The following is a 19,376-nucleotide window of genomic DNA, read 5'->3' as shown; positions in this document are numbered from 1 at the left end:
CATGGGTGTACAGGAAGAGGTATTAGAATCTTTTCTTTTTTCTCCAATAATTTCTGTTGTTAACATGTCTTATAGTGAATGTAACAGTATAGCAGTTTATATATTTGACTTATAAGTAAATATTGGGGCAGTGTATACAAAACAAAATTAAGAGCAAAATTTAAAACAAAAATTAACCTTCTGGGAAATTGTATCACTTAGGAATTTGTGTAACGAAACAATGAGGAACTTAAGCAGGAATTTTTCTTTTTTTGAAGTAACATCAAATCCAAAATTTATTATAGGTGTAAGTTCAGCTCCTCAGTGACACCCTCTTTTATCATTCTATTCCACTCTCCATGGTTTCTAACACCCCTTGGATTGTTGTCTCAAGGTTACAAAGGGCTGATAGAATATCAAATGTCACATCAGAGTTTAAGGTAGAATGAAGAGATAGCTGTGCCAGCCACTTCTGTCCACCCTTAAAAAGAAAGCTAAAGATTTCTCAAAATTCTTCCCAGCCAACTTTCATTTAAGTCTCCTGGCTGAACACTGTGGCACCTGTCCATGTTCAGCTATACAACAGGCTAGGAAAGTGACTATATAGCTTTCTCAGTAATGAAAAGAGTCAGCTAAAGAAGAAAGTTGATACTGGATATTGGGACAGTCAAATAATGTGCCACAGAAAGATGACCAGAGTCTAAAATTACTTTGGTTATGGAGCAATAAAGATTGTTGGAAATCTTATTGTAACATTGTACTGCTGTTTCTCCATATTGTTGCAATCAGTGCATAACTGAACCTTTCTTTGCCAATCAAGTAGAAAACAGAATTTTTCTAGTGAGCAAGACAGATCACTTATTCATATGTTGAAAATGCCATTTGTATTTATCTCATTGATTTCTGTTCACATCCTTTGCCCCTTTTTAAGGACTTTATTACCATCAGTGTTCCACATAATTTAAAGAGCCAGCTAGTTTTTTGTTTTTTTTTTTTAAAGATTTTATTTATTTATTTGAGAGAGACAGTGAGAGAGAGCATGAGCGAGGAGAAGGTCAGAGAGCGAAGCAGACTCCCCATGGAGCTGGGAGCCTGATGTGGGACTCGATCCCGGGACTCCAGGATCACGCCCTGAGCCGAAGGCAGTCGTCCAACCAACTGCGCCACCCAGGCGTCCCAGAGCCAGCTAGTTTTAATAGTTTGAGTTTTAGGCATTAACTTTCATCTATAGAAGAGGATGATTTAGTTTTCCTTCCTTCACCCCCGAAGTATGCTTCCCATCCTCACTTCTACCAATATATTTCTTGATTTTAATCACTATTCATAGTTTACATTACTATCCTATATTTCATTCATAGCTGAATCATGTAGTACTTTGCTACTCAAAAGTGTGGTCTGGGGTCTAGCAGCACTGCTCTTCCCTGGGAACTTGTGAAAAATGCAGAAACTCTGACCCTGCCCACAATGTTCAAGATCGCCAAGGTATTCTTATGCACATGAAAGTGAGAAACACTGGAGTATGCTGTTGTTACTTTTGTTTTCTGGATTTGTGCGTTCTTCAGTTAATATTTTTTCTTTTATTTGCTTAGGTTTTTGAATATTCATCATTAACTCAACCAGAAATTATCAGTTGTCAAAATGTCCTTTCAAAAAGTTTGTTCAGGGCAAGCATCTGACTCTTAATCTCAGCTCAGGTCATGATCTCAGGGTTGTGGGATCAAGCCCCAATTTGGGCTGTGTGCTCAGCATGGAGTCTGCCTGAGAATCTCACTCTCCCTCTGCCCGCCCTTCTTGTGCCCTCCCTCTCTCTAAACTAATTCTTTAAAAGAAAAAGTTTGTTCAAGGGTGCCTGGGTGGCTCAGTCCATTGGGCATCTGACTCTTGATCTCAGCGCAAGGCTCGAGTTCAAGCCCTGTGTTGGGCTCCTCACTGGGTGTGGAGAAAAGTAAATAAATATGTATGTTAAGTACATAAGTTCACATCAGGTTGTTCAATTTCATCTTTCTAAAGAAGTCTCTTTTGGAGCTTTTTACCTTCTCCACTTACTACCCTTTAGGCCTAGTGCACATGTTCACTTTGGGATCTCTTTATCATCCAGAGTGACTTGCCTCACTTATTTGCTGTTTCGTATATCCTTATTATGGTATCCTATGCATTCTTTCTTGAGTTACTTCCTTGTTGGTAGCCCATCTTCAGGATCTTCCTGGGAAAAATGCCACTTCTGTGGGAGGGTGGGAGGTAAATGTTCTTACACCATGTATGAAAGCATCCTCATTCTACCCTCACACGTTCAAACCCTCACACAATTCGGCTGAGTATAGAATTAGAATTGAAAATTGTTTTATTTCAGAAGTTCAAGTATATTGTTTCATGGTCTCCTGGCTAATGTTATAGCTGCAGGGAAGTCCATACCATTGTAGTTCATGATTTTTTTTAATTTGAGAGAGAGAGCATGAGTGGGAAGGAAGGACAGAGGGAGAAGGAGAAGCAGCCTCCCTACTGGGCAGGGAGCCTGGTATCATGACCTGAGTCAAAGGCAGATGCTTAACTGACTGAGCCACCCAGGTTCCCAGTTCATGATCTTGTCACCTACATTTTTCTTGTTGAAACACATCTCAGAATTCTAAAATATCACAATAGTGTGCTTTATGTGGGAGCTTTTTTGTCTATTGTACGGGGTACCTAATGGGCCCTTTCAATTTGGAAACTTGTATTCAAATCTGGGAGTTTTCTTGAAAATTTCATCGATGGTTTTTCTACCCTTTCTGATCTTGGAACTCCTTATTCTGGATATTGGACATGCTGGGTAAGTTCTCAAGTTTTCTTATCTTTTTTCCCCCTTATTTCCATTTCTTTGCATTTATGTTCTATTTCCTAGAACTCCTTAGCTCTGTCTTCCAACCCTTTTGTTGAACTTTTCATTTTTCTTGTATTTTCAACTCACACTCTCTTGTCATCTGAGTATTTCCTTTTTCTAGCATTTTTAAAAAGATTTTTATTTATTTATTTGAGAGAGAGACAGCACAAGGTTGGGGCGGGGGGAGCCAAGGTGGAGGGTGACACAGAGACTCTCTCAAGCCCACTCCACACACTGAGCACAGAGCCAATGTGGGGCTCAATCCCACAACCCTGAGATCATGACCTGAGCAGGAACCAAGAGACTCAACCAACTGAGCTACCCAGGCGCCCTGCATTCTGTTCTTTTTTTTTTTTTTTTTTTTAATTTATTTTACAGAGAGAGAGCACAAGTAGGCAGAGAGGCAGGCAGAGAGGAAAGGGGAAGCAGGCTCCCCTCTGAGCAGAGAGTCGATGCAGGGCTTGATCCCAGGACCCCGAGTTCACGACCTGAGCCGAAGGCAGCGGCTCAACCCACTGAGCAACCCAGGCGCCCCCCTGCATTCTGTTCTTAAAGTGTCATTCTTGTTTCTCAGGGGGTATGGTTTGTATATTTTTGCTTCCAATTTCCTTTTTTGTTTTTATTTTGATCCCTTATATGTTAAGCGGATTTCTTAGATTGACAGCTTTTTAAGAGTAAAAAAGCCATTAAGTTGATTGGAAGTTCTAGGCACATAGGAAGGGCTTGCAGACTGTTTCACTAAAAAGGGGTATCTGGCTCAAATATCCTTTTAGGGGAAATTTCCAACATTAGAAATGTTTTAGGCTGATCTGTTCCCTAGAGAGGAGTCCAATCAGCTTCCAGGAGGATAAAGGTCTGGGAGCCCAGTGGGAGAAGGTGGAGTGAGAGAAATGGGTCTCAGCATTGAGTCACTCAATCCTGTTTTGTTTGCTTGTTTTTAAAGATTTTATTTATTTGAGAGAGACAGCGCTAGCAACAGAGTGCATGAGCAGAGAGGAGAGGGAGAAGCAGGCCCTCCGCTGAGCAAGGAGCCTACTGGGGAACTAAATCCCAGGACCCTGGAATTATGACCTGAGCCGAAGGCAGCCACTTAACTGAGCCACCCAGTGCGCCCCTCAATCCTTTTTTTAATAAAACTTCCGTCCCTCAATTCTGCCTGTGTCCTCCCCACTCCAAAGATCCTCTTACTATCTCTGGAGGACAGACTGCCAGTCTTTCACTTGGAAGAGGATAAGGTATTCCTTTACCATTTCTTTTTTTTTTTTAAGATTTTTTATTTATTTATTTGACAGACAGAGATCACAAGTAGGCAGAGAGGCAGGCAGAGAGAGAGAGAGAGGAAAGCAGGCTCTCCGCTCAGCAGAGAGCCCGATGCGGGACTCAATCCCAGAACCCTGGGATCATGACCTGAGCCGAAGGCAGCAGCTTAACCCACTGAGCCACCCAGGCGCCCCACCATTTCTTTTTTTTTAAGTTTCTTCCCAACAGTAAGATTGCTCTTTGCAGTTATGTTGATATTGGGGGTGACTTTATAATGAAATCTCTATACCAAAGAGATGAGGTATGGTAGACAGAATAATGTGCACACTCCTCCCCCACAAAAAACCGTTATGAGTATTACCTTACATGGCAAAAGGCCTTGCAGGTGTGATTAAGTATCTTCAGCTGGAGAAAGTGGCCTTTATTATCCAGGTGGACCCAGCGTCATCAAAAGGAGCCTTCTAAAAGGGAAGCGAAGTAGGAATACTAAGGGGCCACAGGCCAATGAATGCAAGCAGCTTCCAGCTGAGAGAAATAAGGAAAAGGATTCTCCCCTACAGCCTCCAGGAGAAATGCAGCCCTGCAGATCCATTTGAATGTCTGATCTCCAGAACCGTAAGCTACTAAAATTTATACTGTTTTGGGCCATTACATTTGTGGCAATGTGTTACAGCAGCATTAGGAAACACAAACGTGGTGAACTAATGAGCTAAGACAAATTCTTTCCAGACGTTGGGATTCTTTTTTTTTTTTTTAAAGATTTTATTTATTCATTTGACAGAGATCACAAGTAAGCAGAGAGGCCGGCAGAGAGGGAGGAAGGGAAGCAGGCTCCCTGCTGAGCAGAGCCCGATGCGGGACTCCATCCCAGGATCCTGAGATCATGACCTGAGCCGAAGGCAGCGGCTTAACCCACTGAGCCACCCAGGCGCCCCGGGACGTTGGGATTCTTGATGCCGCTAGTAGTTTCCAGGAGTTCTCAACCCCAACTACATATTAGAATCACCCTGGAGTTTTAAAAAGTGTACTGGTGGCCTGTAGATTAATGTCAGAATTTCTGGTAGTGGAGGCAGATAACCAGCATTTCTGGCAAGCTTCTCAGGTAATTGTAATATGCAGCCAGATCTAAAATCCAACGTATACTAAGTGTAAGGATAGCATTTACCTAACTTGATGGTTTTACCTCAAAGTGTGGTTGCTGGACCATCAGCATCACCTAGGAATTTACTGGAAATGCAATTTTTTCAGTCCCACCTCAGACCTGAATCAGACACTCTGGGGGATGGGACTAGCAATCTATTTTAACAGTCCTCTCCCCCACCACAGAGAAAATCCAATAAACACTGAAGTCTGAAAACCAGCAATCTAAGCAAAGAACCTCCTTATTGCTCTTAGTCCTTTATGACACTTGTGTTGTACAGGGATTTTATAAACTAATATCATAGGAAAGAGCCAGAAAAACGTTTAATTAAGGTCATTCTCAAATATATTTACTTTCCTACTGCACTACATAGAACTTAGTATTTGATGGCTAAGGATGTGAACTCTTACTCCAGACACCGTGATTCTAGGTAAACAGACATGTAAAAGCAGATGTAGAAGATACAGCGGATCAAAACACAGCCTCCAGAAGCAGGTGTTTTTAATAAAATTCTCACATTCTCCTTCCTTGGTCTCTTAAGTACTGAGTAATTTGTAGGTACATACAAATACACTTAGAGGCAACCACCTTTTCTGAGACTATGTGTTAACACGATATGCGGTAGAAAGCAGCTTAGGTTTCCTTTCAACCTAATTACTGCTAGAAACTTTGCATGATCCGTATGTTCTCCTTCTGGAGTCCTTCCTCGACAGGTCATGGCCGCCAGGGTAAAACCTCAGGCCAGGTGAGGAATGCGGTCATCAACAGCCATGTTTCAGGTTCATTTACCTTGATTTACTTCAGACTTCACTTAAATGATCCTAGATTTGTTTAAAGCCCCAGAAAATAAAATGAAACAACAGTTTAATGAGATAACAGAAGTTTATTTACATCCATTTCCATTTAATATATCACATCTTCAGGATGGGCGGCAACCTATTTGAAAGCTAAGCTCATTCTCTTCAGGCTGTGGGTAGAAGCTTCTCCCCAGAGCGGCAGTAACTCCTGGTCTGAAAGCTTTCAAGTAGGGGAAGAATTGTGGAGATTCTCAGACTTTACTTTCCCCAAAACACCATCTACCAATAAATGTTTATCTTCTAGCTAGAAACAGGCTCAATCAGTTTTCCAAACACCCTAGCCATGGCAGTGTGTTCTTTGGGAAATCTAAACTGGGACAGGATTGCTCAACTCATTCATTAACTTCTCTGGTCATTAATATGTACACCCTGATTGCCAAAAATAGTAACTTAAATTTCTTACAGAATGCACTATAGGGAAAAGCCAGAAAGACTAAGAAAAATTGCATTCACAATATGTTTTCTTACTGTAGTAGTTTTTACACTGGTATCAACCTGTAAGAAGTTACGAGCAAGAGTAACATTTGTATTTCCCCAACTTGCATGATTAATGTTTTGTATACTTAAAGTTACATATTCTGCATGATAGAAGTTGCTGATTTTCGTTCTTCTGCCACCAAGAGAAGTGTAATTTCTTAAGGGAAAGGGATTTGAATACTCCTAGAGGTTTGTTTTTTTTAAGTCTAAGGCTTGATTTTTCTCCTAATAACCATTAGTTTCTTGTTTTTCTGAAAGTTTTCTTTTCTTAAAGGTAAGTTTAATAAAATGCCTTATGATTACCATGGTTTTGCCAGGAAGAATACATACCCTAACCTAATCTATATTATAATATTTAGGTGATAGTGTCCCTAATTTTTGATGTCTTTGATATATTTTACATCAAGAGATTTCATTTCGGTCTTACCTGTTATCCAAAAGAGAACTAATCCTCTCTTTTTGCCTTAAAGGGTATTTTACAGGCTAGATATTTAAACTTGTTCATTTTGTTACACTCAGTTTTGTTTCAGTCAGTGTAATCTAATTCAGAAGGATCCTAGCAGTATCATTGGTGTGAAGCTCGGTTTTTCTCATCCAGACAAGTTGTCCAGGTTCCTATAAGCTGGCTGATCAAGCTGGAAATCTTAACTTTTTGTTCTATACTTAAACTACATAGTTATCTGCAATTTATCAAAACAAAGTGTAAAGATGAAAGCATTCAAATGGACCACAAATGATTCTGACTTGTAAACTGGGGAGGCCTCTAGCATTGGACCTTAAAGGCCAGAGAAAGAAGATGAAGGCAGTTTGACTTCACTGCTAACTGGACAACGGGCTCTATCATACTTCGTTCTCCCAGAATTGCTCTCAGAGCCTGGTGTCATTAGCACGTAACTGCTCATGATACAAACAAGAACATACATGTAATCAAAGGTGGGCAAGTCTAGGGATTCTTTAAACTGGTTAAAAAAAACACTAGGTAAAAAAACAAGACTAAACCAACATGTTACTCAGCTCTGAAGGAGAAACCAGGGATGGTTTCCATTACGGCATCTTAAAAACAGACAAATCTAAAGCCCATAAACAAATTTTTTGAAAGGCCACAAGACACTATTACTAGTTCTACAGGGAGTTGGGAGCTGTGTATTCTGGTGTGTGGGTACCTTTCCCCCATTTATCACTAAAGTGACTGCTAAACACAGCTCTTCTGGTGTTCAGCTGCTGCAGTGTTTGAACAACCCGGCCAGCCCCCAGTCAACTTCACTGATCACTTAACTATTCATTGGAAATATCGGTCATTTGCCTTAATTTTCTGAAGACTTACTTAACAAATCACACCAGCACACTGGAGCCTTTAGCTTTTGGCAGGTACTCCCCGTGCACATTATACCTGTCATAATCAGACAGAAACATTTCCCTACATATATGTTATGCACAAATACATTAAAAACATTTAATACAAAATTGTACATTACATGAAGTAGAACCTTAAAGATTATCCTAAAATGGGAAGTACAGAGAAAATGCATGCAGAGAGGGCCTGTTGAAGCACAAAGCCAATGGGATATATAATTTCAAGTTTGTATTTCCTGCAGAATGGTAACCTATCTTTTTCTACCCAGAGGCAAAATATATTTTCCAAAAATGTGGACACTGCCCACTGCATTAAATTTAAGTGCTCCCTATGTATGTAGACACAAAAGCAAAAAAAAAAAAAAAAAAAATACAACACATTCCTTTTTTTAATATATCAAAAATGTTTCCAAGGCAACATTATTAAATGATTATACCACAGTCCCTAATGTAATACCAAGCGCTAACAGGAAGATACAGCGAGGGCAGAAACGTTTCATCCAGTCAGTGGTTTAGGTGCTCTTCTTTTCTTCACCTAGTAAATTCACTGCTGCCTTCTTGGCTATGAGGAGGAAAGAAAATTGTGTCAAGGCAATTTGCAGTACAGGCTCTGTGCCAACTGTAGTGACTAGTTGGCCACTTGCGTGACTCCCACAGAGACAAGAGCACACTGAGGTTTGTGGCCGGGCTAAGAGTTTCCAGGAGATGGACGCGAGACCTCTTCAGAGCACAGACCCTGAGTACTCCCGCAAAGTTCTTCAGGGTCCTCTGGCCCAGCCCCCTTATGGTAGTAGTGTCATCTAAGCCATCTGCCCCCCTTGAAGGAGCACAAGAAGCATAGATTCCTGACGTGTCAGGCCTTCCCCTGTACAACCACCAAATTCTCATTTGCGTCTGGATGCTCACCTGTATAAGTGGACTATGTCCCACTCTGACAACAACTAGATCGTCTATCCCATGGTGACAAAAAAATCAGAGAAAGTCCTCCCTCCCACAACCCAGAAATTACGGAATATTTATACACATTTATATTCTCTTCACTGTGCCACCATTTCCCCCTATGATGGGAAGAGTTTGCTGTAAGTGTTCCAGTTGGTGGCAAGATGCCACATTCATCAAGAAAATATTCTTTTATCTGTGGGAGACTAAACTCTCCTCTTCCTAATTACCATGTGACTTGGAACAAACAAAGAATTAGTGTGGTGTGTGTGTGATGGGAGCGGGGGATTCTGGAAGCCTCCAGAGTGTCCTGGGAGGATCTACAAATCTGTCTTTGACGGCGCCTGGAGTTCAGCGATGCCAGTCCAGCCCTGTTCACCAGCAGCCTGAAGGCTGTCCTCACTTCCTTAATTAAAGTCGCTGAACAGAGTTAACAAGAAATTGTAGCCTTTCTAAGTAGCCCATTTTAAAAATGTACTAACTTGAGAATCTAGAAGTTGTGAGAAAAGTCTGGAATGTGTCAGCATGTTAAGTCCATCCTAATTTATTTTCATTCTTACACTCCTATTTAGGAATGGATCCTATCAAAGTAAAATTGGATTTTAGAGTATTGAGTTCTAAGACCAAGGGACTAAGAAATGTGAGTGAACTAGACAGAAGTGATGTCACAGGAGGCTGCTGGTTAGGCTCAGGAGAGGAACAGAAAGGAAATCTCTTAAAAAGAAACTGGCAATCCCCACGTGGGAGGACATGAAGGCTACAGGTCAATAAACACTTAAAGCTGTAGGAAAATGAATGCAAGTAGACTGGAGCGGTGGGCCCAGCAGTCTGGCAGAGAGCGAGGCGTGTGAGGGGGAAAAGCGAGAACATATACGTGCCACTGGAGAGCTGTCCTGGGGAACTCACCTGCCCTGGGGTCAGGCCAATTCTCAACCCCCACTTTCTAATTACTATAGAGTTCTCAAAACAAAACAGTAATTCTATGTCCCTTGCCACTTTTCTCTAAAACCCTTCCTGTGCCCTCTGGAATTTAAGAACCAATGAAGGATCAGCAAAACCTCCTCTATCTCCATCCAACTGTCCGAATGTTTCTTTTGCCTTCTTGCTTTTACAGAAATCTGGCTGTACCCTGAGGACACTGCTTTTCTCAAATGGGGGCTGGTTGGTTGTTTTGTTTCGTTTTGAGTGCAATTTAATTAACATATAGTTTATTGGTAGTTTCAGAGGGAGAATTTAGAGATTCCTCAGTTGCCTACAACACCCAGTGCTCAATCCATCACGTGCCCTTAATGCCTATCACCCAGTTACCCCACCATGGTGGTGACTTGTTTTTTTCTTCCTTCCTTGACCCTAGTACAAATGGTTCTGGAGGGTTGGATAGGCAGTCTCAGTTCTTCGCCGCCACGTCCAGAATCTCATGTCATCAGATTGTATCTGCCATCAGGCTTTCTCTTCCCAATCCCCTCCGACCCTTGGGCTATGCTGCCTCATTTCTTGAAGATTTTAGCTCCAAAGTTAGTATCACTCTCTCACACCACTCTTATTTTAATTATTGGTGATTTCTGTGTTCTTCCCATATTGTGGCCTCCCAGCTACCCACTCCAATAACCTTTCATTCCATCCTACAGACCCCAGCCTCTCTACCTACCCCGGCACTCACTCCATGACCCTCACGACTTCCGGTGACCACAGTCCCTCTGCAGTCTCAGAGTCAAGCATCCCACTGGCCCCCAGTGGCTCACACCTCTGCTATCCGGACTCAGAGTTCTCCCCACCACCTGCTTTTATAACCCATCGGTCCAACCCCCTCTTCTCCACTGTTCCGCACTCCCTTTGTGTCCTCCTGTCCCTCCTCGGACAGTTTAAGTGCAACTGTCAGACACTAACCACTCCGTGGTCCCACTCGCACTTCACAGTTTCTGACGTGGCCCTCCACTGAGTTCTGCAGCTGCACCCATGCAGCCGAATGTGGCTGAAGGAACACCTCAGCAAGCCAGCCTCACTGTAAATTCCTGAACACAAATCTCCAGTGAGCCACTAATCCTCCTGGCAGCCCCGTGACACCGCCCTGGTCTGCCCACTCTCCCACTGCCTGGGCCGTCCCGCCCGTGCTCACGAGGTCCTTGTCACCAGCAGCTGTCACACTCTCACAGCAGAGGGGAGCAGCTGCAAGACAGAGCTGACGGCCCACAGAAACGAACTGTTATTACCTGACCCCATCCAAGGCAATGATTTCATATCGTCTCTTCCTGTCCCTTCCTCTCTCTGCTGACCTTTCCTGCTCTTTTCCTGAGAAAGGTGGAGCAGTCAGGGGGTGATTTCTGTAAGCTCCCACCATCACATAAACTCCCCTGCCAGCATCTCTACTCCAGTGAGAAACCGATGTACCCCTGGGAACGCCAACTCCCTCGGCCACTCTGGAGAGCAGGAAGAAGGTTTCTCAAAAAGTTAGCAACAGAGCGAGCCAGCAAGTGAACTAGTAGGTGTTTACCCAAAGGATACAAAAACACAGATTCGAAGGGGCATGTGCACCCCAATGTTTACAGCAGCACTGTCAAGGATAGCCAAAGTATGGAGCCAGCTCGAATGTCCACCAAGAGATGAATGAACAAAGAAGATGGGTGTGTGTCTATATATATCTAAGTGAAATAAATCAGAGAAAGACAGGCACCATATGATCTCACTCACATGGAATTGAAGAAGGAAAACAGATGAACATATGGGAAGGGGGAAAGGAAAAAAAGGAGGGAGGGAAACAAACCCTAAGAGACTCTTAATGACAGAGAACAAAGGGTTCCAGGAAGGAGGTGGGGGGCTGGGTAGGTGGGCAGCGGTTATTCAGGAGGGCGCTTGTGATGAGCACTGCGTGTTGTATGTAAGTGAGGAATTCTACCCCAGAAACCAACACTGCACTGTATGTTAACTATCCAAAATTTGAATAAAATAAATCATAAAGTGTTGTGCCCCTGTGACCAATCCTGTTTGGAACCTAGATCCTAGTTCCTCTGGGCTAATGAAGGTTGGAGCTCCAATAGTTCTCCCCTCACTTGTATCAGTTTTTTTGTTCTCTACTGGATCATTCCCACTAATCTTCAAACATATGTTGTTCCTGCTACTTTAAGAAGAAAAATACACCCTCAGGACCCTAGTTCCTCCTCCCAGCTGGCAGTCCCATGCTTCTCCTTTTTCAGGAAATTTCCCAAAAGTCTCGCCCCTTTTCTCAGCTTTGCCTCCCATCCCTCACATCGATTCCGATCAGGATTTCAGTCTCACCACTTCACCAACTGTTTTGTCAGAATCACTAGCGCCTTCCTCCCTGCAGAGTGTGACAGCCTGGTTTCAGTTGTACCTTACTTGACCTGTCTGCAGCATGTGACACAACAGACCCCTCCCTCCTCTTGGAAACACTGTCTTCACTTGGCCCCGAGGACAGCAGTCACATGGCTTTCCTGTTGCCACAACTGGCCACTCACTACCAATAGGCCATGTCCACTGCTTCTCATTTCCCCACTCTCCAAACATTGGGGACCCCTGGCTCAGTCTTAAACCTCATCTTTTCTAACTATATTCACTCTCCTTGTGATCTCATCCCGTCTCATGTCCAGAACTGACTTCCTTGTTTTCCCCTCTAAACCGGTTGCATCTAGTCTTCCCCAGCTCAGCAGCAATTCTATCCTTCCATCTCTTCTGGCTGAAAGGCTTGGCTTCATGCAGGACTCCTCTCTCCTACTCCACGTCTGATCCCTAAGCAAATCCTAGTGGTTCCCCCTTCAGAATACACCAAGACTCCAATGACTTCCAGCCTCCTACTGCTACTACTACCACCCAAGCCACTGTCGTCCTCTCCATGTGGATCACTGCAAGCCCCTTATGACTGGTCTCCTGATTTCCTCCCTGTCCCCCTTCAGTCTTTTTTTTTTTTTTTTAATTTATTTGTTTGACAGAGAGATCACAAGTAGGCAGAGAGGCAGGCAGAGAGAGAGGGAAGCAGGCTCCCCACTGAGCAGAGAGCCGGATGCGGGACTTGATCCCAGGACGCTGAGATCATGACCTGAGCCGAAGGCAGAGGCTTAACCCACTGAGCCACCCAGGCACCCTCAGTCTCTTCTTAATACAGTGGCCAAAGAGATCCTGGGAAAGCACAGGAGGGATCATGTTCTCTGCTCAAAGGTCCCCAACAGCACCTGTCTCACGAGGTTAAAGCCAAAGCCTTTACAGAAGCCTATGAGGCCGTCTGTAATCGGTCTTCCTCCAGCCTCCACTCCCCAACCTCTCTGACCTTACTCCTCCTCCTCCTCTTGCCTGGTTCACTCCCTTCCAACCACACCACTCCCGCCTCCGCTTTGCACATGCAGTTTTCTCTGTGCAGCGAATCCTTCCCCATGGTTTCCTTCAAGTCTGATCCAGGATGGCCTTCTGGTGAGGATTCCTTAAATCATTCTATTTAAAATTAGTAACTTCCCTTCAGCCTCCAGAACTCCCTATCGATCTATCTATCTGCTTTATTTTTCTCTAGATCATCAGCTGACTGTATCCTGTAACTTTAAAATCTTACTGTATCTCTCAACAAGAGTGGGGACTTCACAAGTTCAAGGAGTATGGTCTGTGGTTCACTGGCTCCTCCCCAGAGCTAAAGCAGGCTTGGCACATACTGAGCACCTCAATAAATAAATGTTAAATCAATGAATCAGAAGACGTGAAAGGGCATTCTCTGGACCTATTATAAAAGCATATTAAACAGTTCAGCCTGAAATGAATTAAAGAGATTATACCTGTATATAAATACAGATGATTCTCTAAAATCTCTGCCCAGCACAGGAAAGTCATTTTTTCCTAAAATGCTGACCAAACAGTGCCTTAAATGCAGTAGGGTGGAAGAATCTTGGGAAAAGCAAAGGGCAACAGGCGAAGTGCTGGTCAAGAGATCACAGAACTGTTCTAGCATTTAGCTGAGGAAAGCTTACAGGAGAGGAGGAGAAGCAGCTTGTTATTTGGGCCCAGGACACCATAAGTCCTCCCACTTGCCCCTGAGTCTTACCTTCTTTAGTGATGGTATCTACAGTCTCTTTGGCTTTGTCCTTCAAGTCATTCACCATAGTGTCCACCTGGGACTCATGCTTCAGGAAGATAGGTTGAATGATGCGCTTGTAGAGCAGTTCGGCTCCGTTGGAAGGGCTCGGGGCCATGCACCACAACAGGAAGCCACACTGCACAGGAAGACAGACAGCATGGTAACCATGGTAATGGGACAGGCAGCAGGCATCCTGACCACACACACTACCACCGTTGCTCTGCAGATGGCCCTGCATCAGCTATGTTCTCCAACAGCATTTCCAGTATTTTCTTTCTTTCTTTCTTTCTTTTTTTGTTTTTATTTAAGATTTTATTTATTTATTTGACAGAGAGAGAGATCACAAGTAGGCAGAGAGGCAGGCAGAGAGAGGTGGGGGGAAGCAGGCTCCCCGCTGAGCAGAGAGCCCGATTCGGGGCTCGATCCCAGAACCCTGAGATCATGACCCAAGCTGAAGGCAGAGGCTTAACCCACTGAGTCACCCCGGCGGCCCTCCAGTATTTTCTGTAGGCTACAAGTGTGTTTTTCTTAGATGGAAAAAACACCTGACAAATAACCTAGTAAGGAAAAGCTGAGACTGAAAAAAGGGGACTACACACCATGTCCTAAAGCTTAACTTCTGTCCTAACTTGAATCACTTTTTAGTTTATAGCTGCAAGAAGTTTTATTAATCATAACTCTTAAAAATCAGTTGAAGAACACAGTATTTACCTGCATGAGTAAAGAAAGCTCTGTCTAGATAAGCCTCCTATCTACAAGGTTTGTTCTCACTGGCTTACCCCAGTAGGTCTGTCACATTTATTCATCTGTTATAGACAAAATACCCTGGCCATGTTTTGAATTCTTCCCGTAGCAGAATCTCAGTTTTTGGTAGTTTTTGCCTTCCCGGAATCTTTACAGTCAGCTCTCCATCATCTTCCCCTTTGAATGTAGGTATCATTCCTAACGCTTTCTTTTGGCATTGGAATAAAGTAAAATAATTATCTTTCCTAACTCGACTTTGCCATTGGGATAAAAAATGGACAAGAATTATGTCCAAACACACATACACACACACACACACACACACGAATTATGCCCTAAAAACTTAAAAGGCAAAAACGGTCATGCTCTATCTATTTATGTCCAAGAAAGTTTTACTGTTTGTTCAAATGACAACTACTCAGCACTTTAAGTTGTCCCAGAAGTTTATTCTTGTCAAGATACCAAGCAAAAAAGGGGATCTGCACAGTGACATGCTCATTTCCCTAGAAAGTTAAATAAACAAACCTACTGGATTCTCTCAATTTAAAAGGTTCTAACTGTATTGTGTTCCACACAGCCCAGGTGATATAAAAAAACAGAAGGCATTTCTTGAGATTCCCAATCTGTCCATTTTACAACTTCTTTTTTTTTCTTTTAAAGATTTTATTTACTTATTTGACAGAGAGAAATCACAAGTAGATGGAGAGGCAGGCAGAGAGAGAGAGAAGCAGGCTCCCCACTGAGCAGAGAGCCCGATGCGGGACTCGATCCCAAGACCCTGAGATCATGACCCAAGCCAAAGGCAGCGGCTCAACCCACTGAGCCACCCAGGCGCCCCATTTTACAACTTCTTAAAGAAAAAGATCTCCCACTTCTTATGCTATTAAATTAAACTCTAGGGGTGTCTGGGTGGCTAAGTGGGTTAAAGCCTCTGCCTTCGGCTAGGTCATGATCCCAACCCCAAATCGGGCTCTCTGCTCAGCAGGGAGCCTGATTCCCTTCCTCTCTCTCTCTGCCAGCCTCTCTGCCTACTTGTGATCTCTCTCTGTCAAATAAATAAATAAAATCTTGGAAAAAAAAATAATTAAACTCTATACCCCTACTCCCTCTTATTCCAATCCAAAGAATGTATTCAAATAATCAAGAAGCTACAATGCTTTTCTAAGATAGTCTTTTAAGTCTGCTCTGGAGATGCAAAACTGGTAAGTGGCTAATACCAGTAACAGAGAACTTGAACTTAAAATGCACATATTCGTGCCCAAAAGCTCCCTCCACCCAAGAACCATGTTGGCTCTGAGAAATTTATATTGGATTTTGGGCTTCTACTATGCTCAGAATACAAAACGAAACACAAGTTCTCAACAGATTACTCTCTAGATTATCTGAATTACAGAACTCTGGAAAAATAGTATTCATGAATTAGACTTTGTTATAGGCACGGGAGAGCAGGGGTCCAAGCTTTCAAAAGACAGGGGCTATCAGACTGATTACAAACAAATTACAGTACAGCTATATGCTTCTTAGAAGAAACACACTTAAGACAAAGCCAACTAGGAACACTAAATAAAGAGTGAAAAGAGGCTTATCAAATACCGACTCTCAAAACAGCTCATTTAGTAATATTAACAGTAACTAAACATTATTTAAGGCAAAATAAGTAAATCGTGATAAAGAAAAACCATTTGCCAAGAAGATTCACACAAATCTACGTATCTTTGAAAATACAAATTATATACAGTTTTGTATCTATGTGTGTAATTACAGAATTATCTAGTTATGTAATTTTTGTTTTTATAATTTTATAATTACATAATTATAGATAGCTTCCAAATATAGCTTTGAATTATGTAAGTTAAAAAGTCAGAATTATGGGGTGCCTGGGTGGCTCTGTGGATTGAAGCCTCTGCCTTCGGCTCAGGTCATGATCCAGTGGGATCGAGCCCCGCATCGGACTCTCTGCTCAGTGCGAAACCTGCTTCCCCCTCTCTCTCTGCCTGCCTCTCTGCCTACTTGTGATCCCTCTCTCTGTGTCAAATAAATAAATAAAATCTTTTTTAAAAAGTCAGAATTATATACATAAATGGAGAAAATCCATAATCATAGATTTTTAACACTTCCACCAGGAATTGATACCTGAAGCAAACTAGAAACTAATTAAGAACAAGGAACACAAAATTAAAAATCTTGATCTAGAAGTATACAGTCCTCTCCAACCAACAAACTGATTTTAAGGCAATTACATATTACAGATACAGAGATTAAACAAGCGGGCTCAGAGAAACTGGATTCTAATCCTGGTTCTGCCACTTACTGGTAAATAACTCACTTTGCCTCAATTGCTTAAGTCTGTACAGACTTTATACTATAAATAGGTGTTAACTGAAATTAAAGAAAAAATGTACCTCATAAAGATTTTGTAAAAAAGTAAGAAACAGGGACACCTGGGTGGCTCAGTGGGTTAAGCCGCTGCCTTCGGCTCGGGTCATGATCTCAGGGTCCTGGGATGGAGTCCCACATCGAGGTCTCTGCTCGGCGGGGAGCCTGCTTCCCTCTCTCTCTCTGCCTGCCTCTCTGTCTACTTGTGATCTCTCTCTCTCTCTCTCTCTCTCTCTCTGTCAAATAAATAAATAAATAAAATCTTAAAAAAAAAAAAAAAAAAAGAAAGTAAGAAACATCTGGACCATCCAGGATAGCTGAGGCTTGGTCTCTGTCCCAAGAAAACTGTCTTCTACCAACAGCCATGGAATAGTAACAGCCTAAGTGATTAGCTTTAAATAGGGTAATTACAATCAAATCCCAAAACCAACATATACCTTTTTCAAAACAAGATTTTGGGGTGCCTGGTGCCTCTGCTTTCGGCTCAGGTCATGATCCCAGAGTCCTGGGATTGAGCCCCGCATCCGGCTCTCTGCTCAGCAGGGAGCCTGCTTCCCCCTCTCTCTCTGCCTGCCTGTGATCTCTCTGTCAAATAAGTAAAATCTCCAAAAAAAAAAAAAAAAAAAAGAGTATGTGGAGTATTCAGAATAAGGAGATGTGCCATGGGCCACTGCATCTGAGGCAATAATTTCTTACCAACTATGTTAACTGGAGAGCTAGAAGTGTTGAGTATTTGTTACTTATACAGGGGTATTTTGCTGTGTTTTACTAGTATTTGGGAAGCCAGTATGGAGTTTTTGATTTATACATCTTAACTTTTACCATTTAAAAGTGCAGTAAATAGTCTCCTGGCTGGTATTCCTACGCAGAAGATCTAATTTTCAGGAATGGATTACTGATGAAGAGATAGATGCCCGTATTATAAGCATATTGGGGTCAAGGTGAAGTGGAAATGACTCACTGGATTAGGAATCAGTTGTTATCTATTTTATTTTACTTTATTTGATGACTTGAGGTAAAGTCATAAACAACCTAAGAGTCAGTTTTCTCTTCTGTGGGATTTCAGGGAAGTCACAAATTAATGTCCTTAAAGAAAGTACTCAAGACAGCAACAGTATTCCCAAGTCCTACAGTCCTTATTGGGGTTGAAATCTCTGCGGTATTATCTGCCCATGTAGACATCAACCCCTCAGTAATCCAGAAACACTCATTCAATTCATCTTTTCTGGATGAATTAAGGCAAGACTACCACAGAACCAGAGGTAAGCGTCTGTATTTTTGTACCTCTCCAACATGATGAGGCATCCCTGGTCTGCTCAGGTCTTTCCAGTACCCTTCAGCTACTGTCTTGGGACAGCAAAATAATTACTGCTCTCTACCCACATCATTAGCATTTTCCAGTTTTCAAATGGAAGAGCTTTCTTGTATTAAAAAATAAAGTTAATTACTGTTCAACTCTCATGGTGATTCAGGCACCAGCTTTTCTAACTCCCTTTTCTTAACCTACATAATTACTCTAGAGCCCAGGAGTACTCTGAACTACACAGATCCGACCATTCTTGTATTACTTTCTTAAAGATATGATTGACTGATTGGAGACAGAGAGGAGCAGAGGGAGAGGAACAAGCAGACTCCCTGCTGAGCGCAGAGCCTGACATGTCTCTCCATCCAGTGACCCTGAGATCATGACCTGAGCTGAAATCAAGAGTCAGACGTCCCTCCCCCACCATCTTTTTATTTTTTGTTTATTATTATTTTTTTAATCAAGCTGCCCTCAAAGTGCTGACAGACCAGGTGATGCTCACTCCTGAGAGCCAACCGAAGCCCACTCTTACTGCAGTTCAAACAGCCTGTACTACTTTAACTGACACCTGGCAAGAAGAGCAGTAACGGACTAACTCCTTAAGTTCGGATTACAGCCGACCAGATAATTCTGTCCACGGTTCGAACGCTGTCACCATCCAGTTTTCTCCTAGAAGCCACATCTCTAAGACAGGGATCTGCTTTACATATAGTTTGGGACCGGGCTGGCCAGAACTAAGTGAATGTCAAAAGCCACAAAAAAAAAATAAAAGAAGTATTAAACGCGTCCTTACTTAGGTCTCTTTTCTCATCCATACATCACCATGTAATTGTAGCAACGGCATATGGTCTATGCTAGTCCTTAAAAGGGAATATTTTCGGGGCGCCTGGGTGGCTTAGTCAGGTAAGTGTCTTGCCTTTGGCTCAGGTCATAATCCCAGGGTGCTGGGATCAAGCCCCATGTCAGGCTCTCTGCTCAGTGGGAAGTCTGCTTCTCCTCTCCCTCTGCCCCACTCCTCT

The 19,376-nt window shown here is 42.7% G+C and overlaps 1 protein-coding gene across 1 annotated transcript in view; it reads right to left on the bottom strand.

Moving 5' to 3' along the window:
* Positions 1-6,100: 6,100 nt before the first annotated feature.
* REEP5 (receptor accessory protein 5) overlaps positions 6,101-19,376 on the bottom strand; it is a 37,922-nt gene continuing 24,646 nt past the window's right edge. Inside the window, exons 4-5 of the mRNA XM_044264154.1 lie at positions 13,902-14,070; positions 6,101-8,486 (exon numbers count right to left, since the gene is read on the bottom strand). Coding sequence (XP_044120089.1) covers positions 8,437-8,486; positions 13,902-14,070 — 219 coding nt within the window. The 3' untranslated portion in view covers positions 6,101-8,436. The remainder of the gene's footprint in view (positions 8,487-13,901; positions 14,071-19,376) is intronic.

The sequence above is a fragment of the Neovison vison genome, chromosome 1 (assembly GCF_020171115.1).
Source record: "Neovison vison isolate M4711 chromosome 1, ASM_NN_V1, whole genome shotgun sequence".
In the NCBI taxonomy this organism is placed as follows: domain Eukaryota; kingdom Metazoa; phylum Chordata; class Mammalia; order Carnivora; family Mustelidae; genus Neogale; species Neogale vison.
This window is presented reverse-complemented; position numbering and strand designations above follow the sequence as displayed.